This window comes from Spermophilus citellus, assembly GCF_964194105.1.
Source record: "Spermophilus citellus genome assembly, chromosome: 2".
Lineage (NCBI taxonomy): Eukaryota > Metazoa > Chordata > Mammalia > Rodentia > Sciuridae > Spermophilus > Spermophilus citellus.
In genome coordinates, this window is record NC_138183.1 from 131,666,450 (window position 1) to 131,686,087 (window position 19,638).

Sequence of the window (19,638 nt, forward strand, 5' to 3'; positions counted from 1 at the left end):
GATTTGAGTGTGAATTTCATGACAGGTAAAAGACCTGAAGGTTCTTAGGAGGTGGTTGCCTATGACCTTGGCCTCTCCTTCGAAATCAGACTCAGCACCTTTTGGAGAAAAGATGCTCAGAGTGACGGAGTGCTCATTAGTGCAGAAGCTCCAAATACAAAGACAGCCTGCTCTCCTGTTCTTGTTAGGAAATGCACAGACCAGGATAATAATAATAAATGGGTATGTGTCATAAACCTACTTGTTTTCTCTCCCATTCCAGCATTTGGTTTTCTCAGAGCAATGCAAAGCAAACTAATATCCAAACCTTCAGGTTTTATTACCTACCCCTGTTGGAAAGTCTCAAAAATGCAAAGCATGCTTATCCTCTTCAACTCCCTAGCCTCCTGCTGCTCACATTGGCCAAGTCCTTGCTGGAGAAAGACCCCGCCCCCCCACCCTGTGCCCCTGTTCCCCTGTTCCCCTCCCAAGCCCCTTCTCAGCCCAGTTTCTAGTTTCTTATGCAAAGGCAAGGCATGCACATTTTAATACGTTTGCATGCATATAGTCATCTTCAACTTCACTTCCCTTAAACAACATTACATCGTGTGGACAAAAAGTCACAGCTCTGCTCCGCGTTCACGATTTAAAAAAAAAAAAAATCAATAATGGTGACAAAAGCTGAATATCCTCCTTTTTAGGGAAAAGAAGGAAAGAACACAGCCTTTCCCCCAGCCTCCGTTTTGCAAAGATCTCCTTTTTCCAAGTATTTCCTCTTTAATATGACCTGTTTCCCCTCCCTCTCCCCCCGCCACAGCTTCTGTGAAAGGAGCCCTTCTGTCACTCGTCACTCGTTCGCTCGCTCGCTGTGGGAGGAGCCCGCCGGAGGAAGCCGTGTGCCTGGGATGCCAAGAGCCAGAGAATGGATCTGCTCCGAGTGGGGACATTGCTGAGGATCCCGGCTTCCCGAGGCGGTTAAAAACAGGCAATTTGTCTCAGCTGGCTGCAGAAACCCGGAGACACAAAGAGACCGAAACCACCCGAAGGGACCGACGGGCGGACAGACAGATGGTCGGCACGAATCGGAGAGGACCGGCGTTGGAGGCTGAGCACCGCGAGCCGCCGAGGAAGAGAAACTAACTGCACCCCCAAGTTGCCCGCCGGCTCTCCCTTGCTGTGCTGAGGAATGAAACCTTTTCAGCTCGATTTGCTCTTCCTCTGCTTCTTCCTTTTCAGTCAAGGTAGGACCGGCGCGCTGCTGGAGTTGGAGCAAAGTCGGCGGGGTTGTTAGGGCGCGGGAGGCAGAGGGTAGGAATGTGGGCAGACCTCGGTAACTCGCACTGATTGATGGTTCCCTCGGTGCCGGACCGAGATGCTCTGGAGTTGCCTTTTTGCCTTTGCAAATGCAACAGAATGGTACTGTTTATTTTCCTTTGGAAGGAAGGGACTGAGAGGGTGGGGGGGGGGAGCGACTTTCTTCTCTCACTTGTCAACATCCAACTCAAACTCTCCGATGCAAATGAGTTCTTTATTCTCCTGGTGTGTTAATTGGGTAGTATGTATGTGGCCATGCCTTTTGGAACTTCAGGGCGCCTTCTCTCCACACCCAGGTTGGGGAAAGAGAGGGGCAGAAAAGGAAGCCTTTCTTAAATGGATATTTCAGTTCCAAAAAGGTCTATCTTGCATGAGTGTATTCAAAAGCCAACGTGTGCAGTTTGCAAGGGTTGTAGAAGGGGTTGCAATTACAGAATGTACTGTGGGGGTAATATGCAGTGGCTGGGGAAAGCTTGTAAAGAGTTTCATTGAATGTCGAGTTTCCTAAATAAGACTGAATTCTAAATCCTACACAGCACTGGATTCAGGGCATAAAATGGAATTTCACCCCTGGTGCTGATTGTTTGCTTTCTGCAGCCTGGCAGGGGCAGAGAAGCTGGTGGACTCTCGGGAAAGAACTTTGCCGCCCCTGGGCTCCCTGCCACTAGGAGCCATGGGGCTGAGGGTGGTAAAGGGAGAAGAGAGAAATTCCTGAGAGGGATTGTGAGTGCTTACTTAGCTATTGGCATCAAAAGTCACCTGTGGAATTGAGTTTGAAGGGGACAAGTAAATAGGTTCCTTCCCACTCTTTTGGAATGCCAATGCCGCCTCTGCCATCTGAGGCAGCATTTGTGCCAGCCAGCACAGCTCTTACAGGGACAGGACTCTCAGAAAAATCCACAACAGAGCACGTCCATCTGTTGATTAAATGAAGGGTAAAAGTTTTTGAGAAAGCAGAGCATCACCATGGGTGACTGCTTCTGCAAGCAAACAGCATGCATTCGTTGCTTCCTCTCTCAGGAAGAAGCAAAATATAAGCAAAAACCTGCCTCCTTTCTCCGCTTTTTTACTGTCTTTGTGGTCGCTGCAGATTTGCTCCTTATCTGTGCAGTTCAAACTTTGCTGTTGACCTTACTGATTAAACTTGAACCACACCCCCCCCAGGAGAGTATGTATAGACCCATTTTCGTGCATAATTATAATATGTACACACACACACACACACACTCATGTATTCATATGGTTGTATGCATCTCACCAGGACTCCCTACAGCAGCAGGAAGATAAATTGCCTTCTCCAGAGTTTTCAGGCTGAATGAATAAGAACTATCCCAGAACAGTGTTACAGAAACAGATTCAGTTATTTTACCATTTTGTGAGATTACCCTCTTCCTTGGAAGTGCATGTGCTCGCTTATGGGTGCATGCACATACACGCGCGCGCACACACGTATATGCACCCTGACTTCCATTCTTCTCTGACTTTACCAGTTCACTCAGGAAGTTGCATTTGAATCCCTGAGAGGAAGAGGGAATCTTCCAACCATTCCCCTCACCTCTGCCTCATACACACATTTGCATGGGACTAGTGCAAATTTTAACCAGTCTTTTGTATTTTTAGAGGCTTGATCTGCTATTCTCTAGATTGGCATAAGAAGCCTATAGGTGTTTAAATGCCTCTCTTCCTGTCTGAATCATTACAGTGTGCATCCTCTACTTTGCTTCCTCCTTTCTCAATACCAAGCTATTCCTTGACTGCCTCATATGATGAACCTTTAAATATTTACCTATAGAGGTGTAATGCTCTACTTCATCTACCCTTAGCCCTGAGGAAACTGGGAAGAAACCACAACATCATACAGTTCAAAATGGCTTTTATTCCTGAGTGTTCTGAGCTTGGCTAGCACTACCCATCCCTCCAAGTGGTAGATGCACAAGAAACTAAAACAGGTCTCAAGAAAGATTCAGAGATTAAAGTGGACATAGCCAGTCAGAATGGCCTCACTCACTGGACACTGTAGGGATCTTGAATGGAGAACATCTGACTAATAGCAATTAAGGATAATGAGAAAAGATGTTTGATGGACTTCATTGGTGTGCTGGGGATACCTTTGATTTGATCCATAGACATTTTGGAAAACATGGATGTTGTTTGGAGTACTGTGAATTCTTCAGAGGATTCTGTGACCCTCTTTGCATAACTCATATATGGTACCCCACCCCACCCAGTACCCTACATTCATCCAGTTATGGGATAAGGTATATCCATAAGAAGACTAGGCCAAGTGAATATAGATGGTCCCCACTATTGTCCCCCGGACTGAGGAATGAGGGTGAACCCCACCTGACCACCCCTACCTCATACATGCACACAAAATCACTTGCCTGCCCCCACACTGTTCCTGTACGGATGCATTTGCAAGGAAATATGCAGAGACTCAGGATGTCCCTCTCCACTCAGAGAGAACAAGCGTCCAGGGTTATATTTAGGGCCTTATCTGGCACTCTGGTGATATGGCCATCTGCTGCCCAACACCTCTCACAGTGGAATCCTGCAAGTCATTTTGGAGTTTCTGGGAACATAGTCCAAGACCTCTGCTCCCAAGGTCTTCATTCCTAAGCAAAGCAAGAGCTCCAACAATGCTCTGAAGACTTTAAGAGCAAAAGTGCAAGTGAATTTTTAAAGTTTATTTCAACCGTCCTTTCCCTCCTAATTTGTTGAATATATTTATTCACCTTTACTTTCTTCCATCCCTCCCTTTAGAGAGGGAGCAGAAATTAATGTATAATTAATGTCACTAGTATGCTGTATCTTTACTCTTTTAAAGTTTGAGTTTTTCATGTAGATATGATTCTTTCTTTATCTTTCTTAAGGGGGCTGTAGAAAGGCTAAATTACATTCCTCCATTCCGGCCCCTGCCAATGTTCCTAAGTTTGGCTCCCAACAAGAAAATGGAGAGCTGCCAGTGTGTGCTGTTTGTGGGTTTCTCTCTTGCTGGGGATGCCTCTTCCCTCAGCTGTCAGGATGGTCGTGCTTTGTACAGAGAGGGATAATGTCACAGCACAATTTGCCTCCTGTGGAGAAACGGCATGTTCTGCCCCTGGGTGAAGAAGAATCGATTCTCTTGTCATCCATAAACTTAGAACTTGCTATATTTTTCCCCTTATCATTTCAGCTCGCTCCCAACTATTTCCTTCTATGTCCTCCTTAATCTTCAAGCATCATCCCAACCAGCCTGTGCATGCACATCTAGGTAGCTTTGGAAAAATAATGCCTCAGCAGGACTGATGGCTCCCTGCTTCCATCACATCGCAAGTTCTAAGATAGTTTGGGGGATGCGCAGTGGTGCAGACTTGGTGGACTTTACTTCAGTCACTCTAAGAACCATTATTTCCCCAGTCTCTGACAGATTTTTCTGGCATTGCCAGAGCCTCCTGTCCTGCCCAGTGACTTTGAGGTTCAGAAAGTTCTATTTCTGCTAAACCCAGACGTCTGATTGGCTTTGCACATGCACCTTGCTACTCTAAACATATGATGGTGAAAGTAAAAACTTGCATTTGCCTGTTAATGGCATATCTGAGCTGAGAATTAATTTGGGACACCATATCCCTGTTGGGAAAACTCTAAGCAGCCCACTTGCTCTCTCAATTGGCAGGAAACATCAAAAGGGAAGTCAGGATGGCAGAGGTTTAGGGCATCCTGAATCTCCAAGAGAATAAAAGATCACCCAGTAGACAAAAGGGTAAGTCAGAGTGGGTGAAGAGAACCAGCCAGGGTGAGGGGAGCCACTGGGTGACAAGAAGCATGGAAGGAGAAGACACTGCAAGAAGCTTTAACTTGCCAGGAGCTCCCTTGGGGAGAGAAAAGAAGGGGACAGAACATCAGAAGACAGCAAAAGCGCATCAGAGATGGCCCAGAAGATGAAAGGGAGGGGAGGAGGATCGGGAGGAAAGGATCAGAACAGGAAACTTGGAATGAGCAGCAACTTTGGAAGCACTTAACCTACCCAGAAATGCCAAATAACAAAAGATGAGGCAAGTGATCAGTGTGATTTTCCCCACCACTGGCACTGGCACCCCAAGCGCTATGACATCTTGTCTCGGGGAGGAAGAAGCACTTCCTTTATCCTGGAAGGTCAGCATGCCACTGCCAAGGGTGTGGGAACACTTCTTTAACAAATCTTGCGGGTGGAGAACCAGAACATGCTGTTTGTTGGGTGTGGGGGCAGTCACAGTGTCTGCTGCCCAACAGCGAGCACTCTGTTGTCACCAGACCTATTGAGGATGGAAAAGAAACTCCCCAGGGGGATCAGAGGGTGTGGGCGTGGTCAACGCCTTCCCATTGCTCAGAGTGGATACCATGGCCCCCCTTGGGTGTATGAAGGAGGATCTGGCTTGGAACATGGCAGCAGTGAGCTAGGCATGGTACCAAGGATCAGCCCCGCTGGTGTGTGCCTGTGTTGGTACAAGCCAGGGCCAGCAGGAGACGGGTGGAGCAGGGGATTAGGCCTGAAGATGCAATTTTTCTTTTTTGTTCAACCCAGTGGGGGTGACTTAGGCAGTATTATATTGCAGACCCAAAAAAAGCACATGAATAATCCAGAGTGAATTCAAGAGATTTCAATAGAGAAATAATAACAATACTAATGATACCTTTGATTTGCCGAGTACTTTTCTTCCAAGGAGATAAAAAGATAAACTGTTTTGGAAACATGAATGAGGAAAAGAAAATTGCCTGTGATGGAGGAGTAGGGAGAAGGGCCCAGAGCCCTTGTTTTAGGGTCTTGATGCAGATGGGGTTGTGGGGGAGATGGGTATAGACGTTATTTTTCAACTACTGAGTCTTTATTCTTGTCAGACGTCAAAATGACTTTCATGTGAAAAAAAAAAACAGGGCAAGCATTTTTATAGGGGTCATTCAGGCAACTGAGAGGCCCCGAACTGAATGCATCCTCTGCCTGGGAACAAGGATATTCTAGCAGAACAGGAGTCAGGTAGATGTGAGCATACTGGAACACACTTGGACTGTCACCACCAATGGGATCCTGACTTTTATTGTGGTTCTTGCAGCTAAGCAGTTGGAGCCCCAGTTTTCCCTCAAAGCCAGTGGACACCCCAGAATTCATGGAGCAGGAGCAGTATTCAGCCAGAGCTGCCACTCTGAGAGCTGTCTGTTCCCTGGGGTGTCACATCCCATCACTGTTAGCCACAAAGGTGTGAGGAACACAGTCAGCCAGGATTCTGTGCCCTCGTTGTCATAGCTTCTCCCTGTGTTTCAAGCAGAGTGGGATTTTATTTCCAGTTAGGGGAAAGAGGCAAGAATCATCTGCATTGAGACACAGTGCTGTTCCATTTGTCATCAGGTGTCATTTTGTTCTCCCAGGGGAAAGCCAGAATTTACCCAGTTAGGTGTGCATGTCAAGTGAGAATATAGATACCTTCTAGATCATTGAATATCCTCACCCAGGCAAGCAAAGAATGTTCTGCCCTGCTTTATTATTATGCAGGAGAGGGCTTCAACCTCCACCCTGTCTAACACCCACTGTGTGCCATTGAGTTAAGGATCTCAGGGAGACCGTGGGCCTTTGCTGTACCTCTGATTCATTTAATGTTAAATTTTATCCATTTTCTGCTTTTAACTCACTGATGGATCTAAGTATCAAACACTAGGCTTCCCCCCTTTCCTCTTCTCCTAATGGTAAAAATGAGTATTCTGGCTACATACTTATGGAAGTCAGTAAATGTCAATATTAGATAAGTGTTTCCTTTATATCGCTGCAATTTAGCATAAGCTGCTTGGAAACAAATGTCTTCCATAAGCATACAGTGTTTCAGTGAGTACACAGTCAACACCACTATGAGGATTAAATAAATGTCAGCTTTCCCTGGGTACACTTGGTAACAAGCAAAGTCCTTGGAAATAGTGGCCAGCATGGGTGTATCCTGCTTCTTGCAGAGTTCTTCTGTTGCAGCCCCCGATGGGCTGTGGGGCGTGGGAAGTGGACAATCATTCATCTCCTTCCCGGGAACAACCGCCAAGCAAGTGTCTCAACACACACACCGCCTGCGTCGTCTAGGGAGGTTCTTATGGCAGCCTAGAAGCCTTTCCACACCCTCCTTATCCCCACTGCATACACACACACATGCACACACGACTTGCTGTTAAAGCGCAGTGATATCTTCAGGACCGAGAGTAAGTCAACAAGGTCCCTCAAATGGGAAGAATATACTCACCCTCATCTTCTTATTTCTCTGTGTCCTTAAATAAGGCAAAACCAATCAGATTTACCTGAGGCTGGTTTTTGGATCATTGAAACTAAAACTCCCAGGCTCACATGCATGCCAGGTGAGAAAAGATGTGCTCACATAGAGCTGACATGCTCGCATGATTCCCTGGGCCTGCATGCACTGGATGGTGGTTGCAATTTCGGACTCTTTCCAACTTCTGCCTGCAAGTCAGAAATTTGAAATCTGATGCTGAGAGACTTGATACTTCAACTAAGGTTACAATGTGATGGGCTCTGAGGTGTCACAGTGCCCTAGTAACAGCTAGAATAGCCCAGAGCATCAGAAAGGCTGCACAGCGGAGGTGGCATTGACACTTGGTTTTAAGGGATGCCTAGGATTTCTCCAGATGATGCATGAAAGTAGTGTTCCAGGCTTTACCTGAGAGTGAATGCAAACTCAAGAAGGCAGAAGGGAGTGTGAGTTGTTCAGAAGCAGTGGGAACTGTGGGTGGCTGGAGTGTTGGTGTGTTAAGGAGGCAGAGAGGAAACTTGGGAAGGGTAGGGTCAACTTACGAATGATCATGAATACCATGATACATCTTTTGAGGATGGGTTGACAGAATTAAGTCAATGCTTTAAAAAAATATTACTAGTAACTCAGGGGATTGTGTTTTTCTCAGTGTCATGGGGTTTGGGTATGTGCATGTTAGTTATTCTTCTTAATATTTTCTGTTTCACATAGGCTGAAAAAAATGTAGAATTGATTGGAAATATACTTACCTTTTCTAGCATATCTTCCTCCATCACATGTATATAAAGGGACGGAGAAGTGAGTAAGGGAATAATAATAGGGAACTGACCTTCACTGTTGCTCTGCACTCCAGAGGGGAAGCAGTGAAAGAGAATAGGTAGATGAATGTTGGAGTGGTCCCTTAGATAAAGAATGTGGACTTGGATGCAGAGCACAGGGAAGCAGGGATTTCTGAGAACAAACTAGAGCATAGGAGAGGGGAGAGCATGCAGAAATGGGATTTGTTTCCTGGGCCCCTGGAAGGCTACAGAGATGGAGCAGCCTGAGGATAAGTGGTAAAACAGAAAGGGAGACAAGGACAGCAAAGAGGAAAGCAAGAAAATACCTAGGGACATTTTGCTGATGATGTCTTTCTTGTTCTCCAGAGAAAACTAAGCTGTAGTGGCTTTGGGGAAAGCAAGGTTACAAGTTAAATGATTCTATGCAGAAGATGTTAGAAATGCTTTACAAGTCTCCGGTGCCAAGTAACCTTTCATTCAAGGGGAGACAGTGTCAGCAGATCTACCTGTGTGTTCTGAGCTGTGGCCTATTTTCTTCATCAATTGGGGGGGGGCTGGCAGGACAAACTCAATGGGGAAACAAAAACCCCAGTTGTTCTATAAGAAAGGACAGTGACATTTCAAAGTCTAGCTATCTAAAACTCATGTCTCAAGCTGGCCCATTGAGCAATCTCCCATTGCTGAACGTGTTCTAAGAGTAGATTTGGGTCATCAGAAATGTAAGTCAATGCCTGAGAAGTAGGTTGAGGTGGGCCAGAGGACATCCAGACTCTCCAGTTGTGCAATTCCCTGAGTGTTATCTCTTAGCAACAACATATTTATTTTGGATAACACATTCCTAGAAGGTCTTGGAACTCTTTGCCAGCACATTTTCTTGTAGGTTCCTGGCAAATGTCTTTGGTTGTTCGTGGTGGCAGTGGTAATAATTGTGTTTTCATCATGATGACTATGATGATAATTAACATTTGTAAAATGCTTCACAAGTTGCAGAGTGCAATTTCCACAAGCAAATATTTTATTTTGTCACTGTGATAGCAGGGAGATGCAAGCATGATGCTGTCACACCCCTAAAAGTTACCTTGCTTAACCAAAGTCCTTCCAATCTGTGGCCTAAGACAAGCCATATTCTTATAATCTGTGGTAATCTTCAGTGTCCAGGCATATAAGAGTATTTTAGGGATTCCCTATGAAGATTGGGGAGCTGAATCCCAGAGCTAACTTTCAAACAGTAACCCAGCATGGTAGCTCTATTTTTTAAATTTCAGACTCTGAGTTCATAATTATGGCATCTGGTTTCATCTGTAAGACTTTGTAGGGAAGTGAAAGGCCAGCCTTTTGGGATGATAAGTAACCAAGGAAATGGTTCTTGGGTAGCTCTTTTTGTACCTCCTCTCTACCCCCCACCCCACATGCACAAAAAGGTAGGAAGGAAGCAAGGGACTTTTCTTCTCCTAATTGATTGATTAAAATATCTGTCATTTATTATGGCCAGAGCCTAGCACACTACTGGACACATAGAATGGTATGAATAAATGTTGAGATATTGGAAAAAAGTGTGAGGGATAATGAAAGGAAGAGAGGAAAACAGAACATGTATTATCAGCAGAGATGTTGAGAGGGCCCCAGCCAGTGGCAGAGCAAAGAACCCAACTATTTAAAGTTCAGCCTTTCCCTGTAGGAAGTTGTTCCTCTCTGCAGAAAGCCTTGAATGCCCATCAGGTCACCAGGGACACTGCCAAGAGAAACATCCTCTGGCAAGCAACCTACTCCTGGGCTTCAGTAAGAAACCATTGCGCCCTTCTGTTCTTTAATGTATGTCAGTGCCCATTTCTGTCAGTCACCTGCAAATGTCACAGGTGACTCCATTCTGGTGCAGCGTGACAGTCCACCTGTCACCCTTGGCAATGCTGGAAGCTATGTACAGCTTCGAAGTCACATCGGGGCCCAGTTGGCTCATTGTGCAGGCGTTCAGGGGACAGAACATTAGGGCATGCATCCGGGTGCTGTTCAAGAACAGAATTCCATCCTTTTCTGCCTCATTGCCCTGGTGGCTAAGAAAAAGAAACTGCCAATTAATCTAGTGGCTTTGTTCCCATATTCTGGGACCTGCACTTGTCTGTGCATCATTTGTGGACAATGTGGTCCACTACACATTCACAGGGAGTTGCATTTGTTCAGGAATCTGGCTCCTGAAAGCTTTTCTTACAGAGGATACTGCACCTGTGTGAAGGGCAACTGCAGAGGAAAGGACCAGCTTTTTGTGACTGGGAAATGTTTGGGAATCAGATGCCCTGTGAAGACTGCAGTTCCCAAGTCAGCCTGATGGTGGCAGCAGCAGCGCTTGCAACACCCAGGAGTGAGCCCAGAGCTGGCTGCCCGGGGAGGCCCAATAGTATTTATGTGGAGCAGGGCTGCCAGGAACTGAGACAGGAGAAGCCTGGAGGAGGCAGGGGGTGTGGACCCAGGGGGGACATGGATGGGCTCTTGTCATCTGCGTCTGTGTGGTGAAGGGGGTGTTTCAGATGGCAGCAGCTTTCCTGGAAGGCTAGGTTCCTCCCTCTTGATTCTGCTTGGGGGCGAGGGCCAAGTGTTAAGGGGAATCCCTATAAAGAATGGCAAGAGCTAGGTGTGTACAATTAAAAATGATCAAAGGGGCTTGAGAAAGCTACAGATAAAGGGAGTGAGAAACTTCACTCACTGTGTCAGTTTCCCTGCAGTGAAGGGTGATGTTTCTCCTGTGTGTGCTGAGTATCATCCTCCCCAGGATGGGGCTGGCAGCCAGGAGCCCCACCTCTCCACAGCCAGAAGCCCCCACACCTGCGCCCACTGCCCCTCTCCCTGGTGTCTGCCCTCTTCACCATCTGGGAGCCAGTACTGCTGCTGTTGCCGTGTCCCTCACGTCCTGAAAAAGCAAAACAGCCTCAATGGGGCTTCATTGTTCCTGATCTCTCAAGCAGGCTGTTAATGTGCTACTCTGTTCTCACCTCTGGACAGAATCACTCTTTCTAATGGCACCATTAGGAAAAAATCTCCATGAAACACAGCCGTTTAAAAGTGCATCCTTCCACATAAGGTAAGGTAACCAGATCCTGGTGGCACCTTCCACATAAGGTAAGGTAACCAGATCCTGGTGGCAGGTGCAGGGAGCTATTATCTTGTATTCTGCCGGAGGGATAGTGGAAGAGTCCTAGGTCTCAAGAACTCCTTGCCACTGTGCTTCCCTTAATCTTTAAGGGCATGGCAGTTAGACTTTTTTTTTAACCTTTTAGGAATTACAATGAGATGTATCTTAGACCCCAGAGTTGACCCATACACAGCATCAACTAAAGCCATGGAGATTGAATGAGGGAAGGGTGAGGTCACCATTGGAGTGGCCCATTCCCTTGCCTGGTCTACGTGGCCTGAGTTGCTAGCACTGGTCACTTATCTTGCCTGCAGTCATCAGATGCCATCTGACCTTTCTGTAGTTGGGTAGCCACTGGGTTGTTCTGTGAGGTTTGCCTAGACCCAAGAAGCACCCTTCACCTGACACCATGAGCGGACCTTGCTGCTTTCTTTGAAGCAAGGTGAGCTGCTGTCTGCCTGATTTGTCCTCTCACTATTTGTTTTGGTGGCGATGGGGGGAGATCAACTTGAGGGGAAGGTAGGATTGCTCTCTTCATTTCACTGATAGTTCTACTGGCAAGTGCCAAGGGACCTCTGAGCATCTCATGTCAGAGAAGAAAACTTTTTCATAAGGTTTGCAAAACCTTATTACAAACTGCAGATTTGATGCTATGTGGGTCAGAGAGGAATTGTAGAGCTGCATAGTTTGGGAACTTGATGAAAAGAATGGGAACTGAGTTCCTTCCTGAATTAAATGATGCTGTACCAACAAGGTCTTTGACCTTGATCTGCTGTGCTCCTGGCCCCTTGACTTAGCTGCCTACTCTCCTTTCTCCTTCACACATGAGACTTCACATAGTGCTTTGGGATCCTTTAACAGAATTCTGAATTAGGGATGAAGGGGAGTGTTCAGAAAAAAAATCATAACCTGCGCTGGCCTCAAAACTCTGGGTTGTTCGTGTTTGTTTCTCAACTCTGAAGCCTGTGATTGCTGAATTGGGACTAGCTGTGTGGATATGTCACTGAGGGGCTATCTATGAATGTGTCCCCTGCTGAGCTTTGTGTGCATTCTCTTACTCTTTTTAAAAACCAAATAAAGCAGATATTGTTATACCCATTTGCCATGAAAACTACTGAGGTTTAGTTTCCATTCCTTGCCCAAAGGTCACAAAACTGGTAAGTGACAAAATCACCCATCAAGCATGTGTGTTCAGATCCCAGAACTCTTGCTTCGAGTCCCTTTGTGAAGAATTCTAGTCACAATGGTACCTTGGCAGTTGTGTGACTCAGTGAGCCACAGAAGCCCTCTGGCCTGGTCTGAGTTTCTCCTCCATAGCTTGTAGGTGTTGTGAAGAAGAGCTGGTAAAAATGGGAGACACACCCCCCACCCCACTCCAATGCAAAAGGCCAAATAAGAATTTGATATTTCCTGCGTGGCTAGTGACTACTCTTTACTACCACACCCAGCTCCAGTTTAACTGAATATTTTGAAAGCCAAAACCTAATTTTTTTTAAACAAACATCCATTTCTACTTCACTTCCCTTCAGTGGATTTTTTTTTTAATTAAACCCATTCTGTTTAGGGAGAGGGTAGTTTCATGGTAGCTGTGTGTTGTAAGACTGAAGCTATTTTACATAAAAAGTCTTTCCAGAACATCAAAACCCCCCTTTTCCTTCAGTCTAGAATAGTAAAAATGTCAGGATAGTCCATGGTTTTGAAATGATTAATAATGGTCGTTAGAAAGAAATAAAAAAGACTCCTGGGATTCAGGAGAGCCTGCATATCGTTCAGCCTGTGATTCTCCTCACTTTGGCTTTGGCAGGTATGACTTACCTTGTGTCAGAAATCATTTCAGAAGATGGCACATATCTGCCTAGGCCATGCTTGAAATCACAGTATTGGCTTAAGATAGACACTTATGATAAGCTAGCAAAACATGAAAGTTCTTTGAATTTTTAAAAGCCCCTTTTGATGGAATCAGAGAAATACAGAGGAAGAATGCAAGGCAGATCTTGGCGTGGAAGACATCAAATTCCTTCCTTTTATTCCACAACCTGAGCCCTTCTGTGGACCCCACACATAATGGCAATGGTGTACTGTCAGCTCGTGCCAGGGCTCCAAATCCATATGGATACCCTTTTCTCCAGGCACAAGCTTTGCTTTGGGTTTTCTCTTCATCCACCTAAGGCAGATAGAAATTCATGCTTTATAGGCAAAAATAACTGAATGCTGAAGCTGGTCAGAATCAAGAAATACCATCTAAAAATGTATTACTATCCTCCCCTTTTGTTCTGCTAAAATAATAAGAAACCTGTGTTTCTCATATCACTGAACACACACACACACACAGAAACACACACACATCCCATAAACTTTCTTAGTTTAATTGTCTTAGTCTTCTTATGTTGTTAATTTTAGACATAATATAAAAATCTACTCATTACGGTGGGGAAAGAATCTTAGGGCATCAATATATCTCCCTACTTATAAGTGTGGACTTCATTTGTGTGTTCTTGACAGGTAAAACTGGCATATCAAGGAAATGTTGGGGCCTTACTATGGTTCTTGGATCCTCAAGAACAGTGGTCCTCCAGGTGTAATCTGTAGGTCACCCATTTCAGCAGCACCAACATCACACAGGAATCTGTTAGAAGTCTGTTTTCTTAGGTCCCAGCCCAGACCTGCTGTGACACGGAGACTCTGGGACTCATCCCAGAAACTTGTGCATTTTAACAAACTTCCAGCTGATTTTGAGGCACGCTGAACTTTGAGAGTGCTGCTCTCTCTCACACAGGCCTCATTGCTGCCCCTTTTCCCCTCATCCCATGAACCCTGCTGACATGAAGCCTACAGGGTTTGAGAGTACTTTCCAACCAGGTAATGGGAGGTGACTCCCAGGAGCTGTCCCTCATGGTTTTCGTGTTACATTGTTTGGGATGACTCGCACCAACAATGAGAATGAAATCAGGGCTCAAGCTCCATCTTGATACAGGAAACCAAAGGTTTGATAAGATCAAGAATAGAGGATTTGCCACATGATGGTTTTGCCAATCTGTCACTGATTGTCGCCTTCCTCACAACTGGGAAGAAGCTGAGAGCCCTTCCTTTCAGTGACTTGTGGCCCTGAACCACCTCAGTGGAACCCAGAGAGCAGCGTGAGGATCTCTGTTGACAGGGAAGAATGCAGCTCTGCATGGTCATAGATTTCCTTCCACCTGCTCTTTAGAATGATTGGGAAGTTGACATTGCACATCAGAGATGCTCATATTCACAAAGGATAGCTTTTCTGCATTGTACAGTGAAGTGGTTCTGAATGTCTATACTAGAGCATCCCTGAAAATTATTGTTCTGTTTCTTTTTTTTAATCTTCAAGGTCAATACAACCATAGACATTGATAATCACTTCATTGTGAAGGGTGATCTTCCAGCTGCTTACCATCATTTTCTTTTTCAATTCATAAAACAAGATGTTCTCATCACTAGGCCTCTAGGCCTCTTTCTAATCACCAAAGGGAAACCAAATGCACAAGGTGATGAATACATCCACCAAGAAGAGGGAGAGGGAAGCCAGCAGCAGACTTAAAGGCACCCGTACCCTCAGACTGTAATTGGCACCTTGAGTGCCCCTCAACAGTTCATGTGTTAAATTCTGGTCCCCAGGGTGGCACTATTAGGAGGTGGTGAGCCCTTTAAGTAGTGAAGAGTAGTGGGAGTCTTTATGTCATTAGGAGTGTGCCCTTAAGGGGGATTGTGGAGCCATGGCCCCTTCCTCACTCTCTTTCCCTCCCTGGTCACAAGATGAGCAGTTTGGCTCTGTCATGCACTCCCCATCATGATGTGTGGCCTCACCACAGTCTCAAAAGCAATTGGTCCACCCAACCATGGGTCAAAATCTCCACAACCATGATCTAAAATGAACCTTTTCCCTTTATAAGTTGATTTTCTCAGGTTATAGTGATGGAAAGCACATTGACAACCCACAGTGATCCCTGTGCCTTCCCAGTGCACATTCCAGGTGTCTGAGGGGTGTAGGGAAGGTAGAAAGGCACTTGTGGTGGGTTGTGTTGCTAGGGAGGAGATACAGGTGGACAGAGAGAAAAGTGAGCTGACTTTTGTGAGAGACACACAGTATGGTCTCAAGATTACTGGGGTCATGACTTGACCTCTCCCCATTCCAGACAGGGACCATGAAAGGGCACTCCTTCTATTCAAGAAAGTTTCAAAGTTTCCATTCATCAATGGGATAGTTCAGTAGCTCAGCCATGGCACCACCAGAGGTGCGGGACATGGAGGCACAGAGGTCTCTACTGGAGGTCTCTTTGATAGCACCAAACACCTTCCGGGTAAAGATATTCAGGAGAGAGCTCTGGCCTCCCCACTCGACCATCTTATGCCCCCTCCACTCTAGCCACACTGAGTGATTAAAGTCCTCAACCCCCTCATGCCTTCTGTCCTTCTTCCCCTCTGGAATGACTGTGCCCTCTCTCCATATTGGTCCAACTAACTGTCTTGCCCCAGGGACCCGGCTCTTTCTGCCTCCAGGTGGAAGTTGCCTTCACCTCCCTCTCCTTAAGCGCATGGAAGTGTCTCTCCTCCTCCTCCCACAGCCCTCTGTGAAACCCCCTTGTGATTCTTGCTAGAATATATTGAAGATATGTCGAAGTGACTTGTTTCCTGTTTGCCTTCTCTGGAAGGCCAGGGCTATGTCCCTTGATCTTCTTAGGCAGCGTCTTTCATGAACTTGGGTACACAGTGGACACTGACCCAGTATTTCTTAAGCAGGGAAGGAATATCATTATGTGTCACTGATTCAGGATAACTTCTTCCTTTCTGTCCCGGTGTTTTACTTGCCAACCCGTAGAAGAGCTTTATCAGAGACTCTGCTCTATTTATCATTATTATTGCCTTTTACACCAGGAGTACCTGTGAGCACCAAGCACTCCTTGGGGAAAAGGTGATAATAATTTAATTTCTCCTTGCATTTTATGTAGTCCTTTACAGTTTCCAGAACGCTTTCACATTTACTAGGATCTTCCTCCCAAAACCGACTTGCACCCTTGCTTTAAAAATAGGGAAAATGACCAAGTTATATTAACTGGCATCTCTAAAGCCACACAGGTAGTAAGTGTGACAGTTAATGAGAAAACCCAGGGGTACCAGATCCAAGATATGTGATCCCTCTGACCCCCCTTCTCCAGGTCCTCTTCCTGGGTTCTGGCCCCAGGCAGGAGTGCTCACTTGAAGGTGCTCGAGCAGAGTTTCCTGGATGTTTCCAGCTGAGTGCTTTGCTGAGAGGTAGGACAGCAACTCCTTCCTGGTGCTTGGGCAAGGTTCTTGGTTCTATAATGATGTCTGATGCACAGTGGTCTCTGCACAGAGGCTGGGGAAACCCATTCTTGACTGATGCTGCCTTGTATATGAGTCATAAAAACACAATAGTTTCACTGTAGTAAGGACTTAATGGCAGTACCAAGTGAGAAGGGCCTGGCGGGCCATGGTCCCTCTCACTTGCACCTGCCTTGGAGTGTCACCCTGTCACTTGAGGAAGAACTTGATGAGGGTCCAGAACAGCCACCACAACTCCAAACATGTGACACAGGCCCTAGACCTGGGGCCAGGTGGCCTGGTGCATGGCTCTAGCCATGGCCCTCATACGTAGACGGAAACATGTTTTCTCTTTTACTTGCCTCATCAAGTTGTTGCGGATCTCCTGAGAGAATACTTCTTGGGGAGTGCTTTGAAACACTGTGAAGAGCACTTTTCAGAGCCAAGGTATTTACCATCCTCTGGTTCTGTGTTCCCAGATGTGTTGAGCTAGTGCGCAAGGTCAGAATAGATCTGCTCAGCATCCTTATTCTCTTTTCAAGGCAAGATACCATGTGGCTTTCTAAGGGAGCAAGGCCTTAAGAGAAAGGTGAAGCCTTGCAATCTTTCTCAGTGGGGTTTGTCAAGGGAATTAACTCCTAATGACCTGAAAGGTTTCCATGGTTATGTAATGAATGAGGTTATTTCCTGTGCATCTAAATGGCACTAATTATATATGATCCTCAGGAGAAGTGAAAAAATAATATTGAGTACCAGGGGTCCCTGCTTCAAAAAGGAACCCCAGCAGAGAAAGGCTATGTAGGGACTAGGTTATATTTCTGTTACTTGCTGCTATAACAAATTACCACAAATTTACTGACTTAAAACAATATGTGTTTTATCTTATAGTTCTGAAGCATGGAAGTCTGCATGGGGTCTCATAGGACTGGTGTCTAGGTATTGACAAAGCCGGAACTTTCTGGAGGCTTTAGGGAAAATCCTTCCTTTGACTTTTCTGATTCCAGAAGCAGACTGCCTGCATTCCTTGGATGGTAGCCCTTCCTCCCATCTTCCACCCTCCTGCTTCCAGCCTCACATAACTAATTGCCAGCTGCTCTTTCTGCCACCTTGTATTAGGAGCCTTAAGATTATATCAGGCCCAAGAGGATAGTTCAGGATATCCCCCCATCTCAAAATCCTTAATCAATCCACAAAATCCTTTTTGCCAGGTAAAGGAACTGGTTCAGGAGTTAAAACATGGGCATTTTTGAGGGATGTTATTCTGTCTCCTACAGAGACCAAAGCAAAGCTAAAGGTTTCTTCCCTTTCAGGAAAAATGTAAGCTTTCCTATCAGACCTGTCTTTGTGAGAATTCCATGCCTCATTCTCCCTATCTGTAGTTAGAGAAAATGACCCCCCCATACCACCATTTATATCTATAAAATACTTAGGGATTATTAAATAAAGAATGCTTAGTATGACATAGTAATTATACTATTATTCTATGACTTGGCATGAGTCTCTGGAGCTGCTAGTAGATACAGCTATCTTTGAATTCTGTAAGGGAGAGATTAGGGGGCGCATCTATTAGATTCTGTAGTTAAATCTCACTAAATGATTCTTAATAGCAATTTACTTTGGCTTCATTAGCATAGAGTATGAGAACTCTCCTTTAAAATACCATGCACCCAGGCCTCCTTCTGTCTTTGGAGTAATTGAAAAGAAATAGAGATCAACAACTATAACAAGCGTGTGAAAGAAAGGACAAATGGGCACTGTGTTTTTCTGTATTTGATTTGTTGCAGGGCAGGAGGTTTAGTGCCTGCACTTAGGTTTTTCTCTCCTTGCCAACATTCATGGTTGAACTTCTGGCTTTTGACTGAGGATCTGGGAAGGAGAGAGTCCTGTTGGTCCTGAGGATGGGGGCAGGAGAAGTGGGGGAGTGAGTGGGCGGGCACTGGGTGCATGGAAGTGAGGGCGGACTGTTGGAGGATGAGTTTTTTGCCAAAGCAAAGCAGATTGTATACCACTGTAGTTTTAGACATTACTTTGGATCATTTAGGCCTTCAGATTCAGTTAACATACTTTAAAGCTTTTGTGGTGTCTCCTGCACATTAGAGACTTTTTTTTAAATGTGAGAGTTTAGCTCTTCCCCACCCACATAACCACCAAGTACATTAAGACTCCACAAGTTTGGGGCTGTGAGATGCCTTCCCTGGGACCCTGAAGGCCAGTGCTGCACGGCCCAGGACCCAGATAGGACCCTGAGTCTGCCCCCAACCCCATACCCACCTACAGTCTGCAACTCTACCAGAAGAACCAGGGAGAGAAACAATCAGGGCATAATGATAATATCTTTAAATAGGTTTATAAAATGTTCAGCCCTCAAGAACCTTTGTCCAGGAGAGGTTATATTATTGCCAAACAGTTCCAGGAAGCAGTATCAAGACTGACTCCAGGCCTCAGGGCTCTGAGGAATTAAAAGAGAGGGAGAGAAAGGCCCTGAGAATGATTATAATCCCATTATGCAGAGCTCCCCCTATTTATTTCTTCATATGGATGAATTTGTATATATTTGCATTTTGTCCTATCTGATAATATGCATAGAATTCAAATTGAAATGACTTGAATAGATTTGAATATTAATGAGGCGTTTAAAGGCTGCCATCCCTGGCAGAGTCCCCCAGCAAGGGAGTTTGCTGTGCAGCAGCTCAGATCTCTCCTCTGGGCACTGCCATCAGAGGCCCAGAGGGTGCAGAGCTAGGGGGAACCCTGGAGGAGAGCTGCCCTCTGAGATAGAGCTGGAGGCCATCCCCCAGCTCCCAAGCCCAGGGGCCCACTGCACTGAGTGCATTGAGAAGAGATCTCCTGAGCATGCATGACTTGAGGCCTCCTTAGA

General features: G+C 45.7%; 1 protein-coding gene across 2 annotated transcripts in view; it reads left to right on the top strand.

Moving 5' to 3' along the window:
- Positions 1 to 874: 874 nt before the first annotated feature.
- KIRREL3 (kirre like nephrin family adhesion molecule 3) overlaps positions 875 to 19,638 on the top strand; it is a 557,358-nt gene continuing 538,594 nt past the window's right edge. For both annotated transcript variants that reach the window (XM_081261743.1, XM_081261744.1), the window contains exon 1: positions 875 to 1,220. In XM_081261743.1, the coding sequence (XP_081117869.1) occupies positions 1,166 to 1,220 (55 nt within the window). In that variant the 5' untranslated portion in view covers positions 875 to 1,165. The remainder of the gene's footprint in view (positions 1,221 to 19,638) is intronic.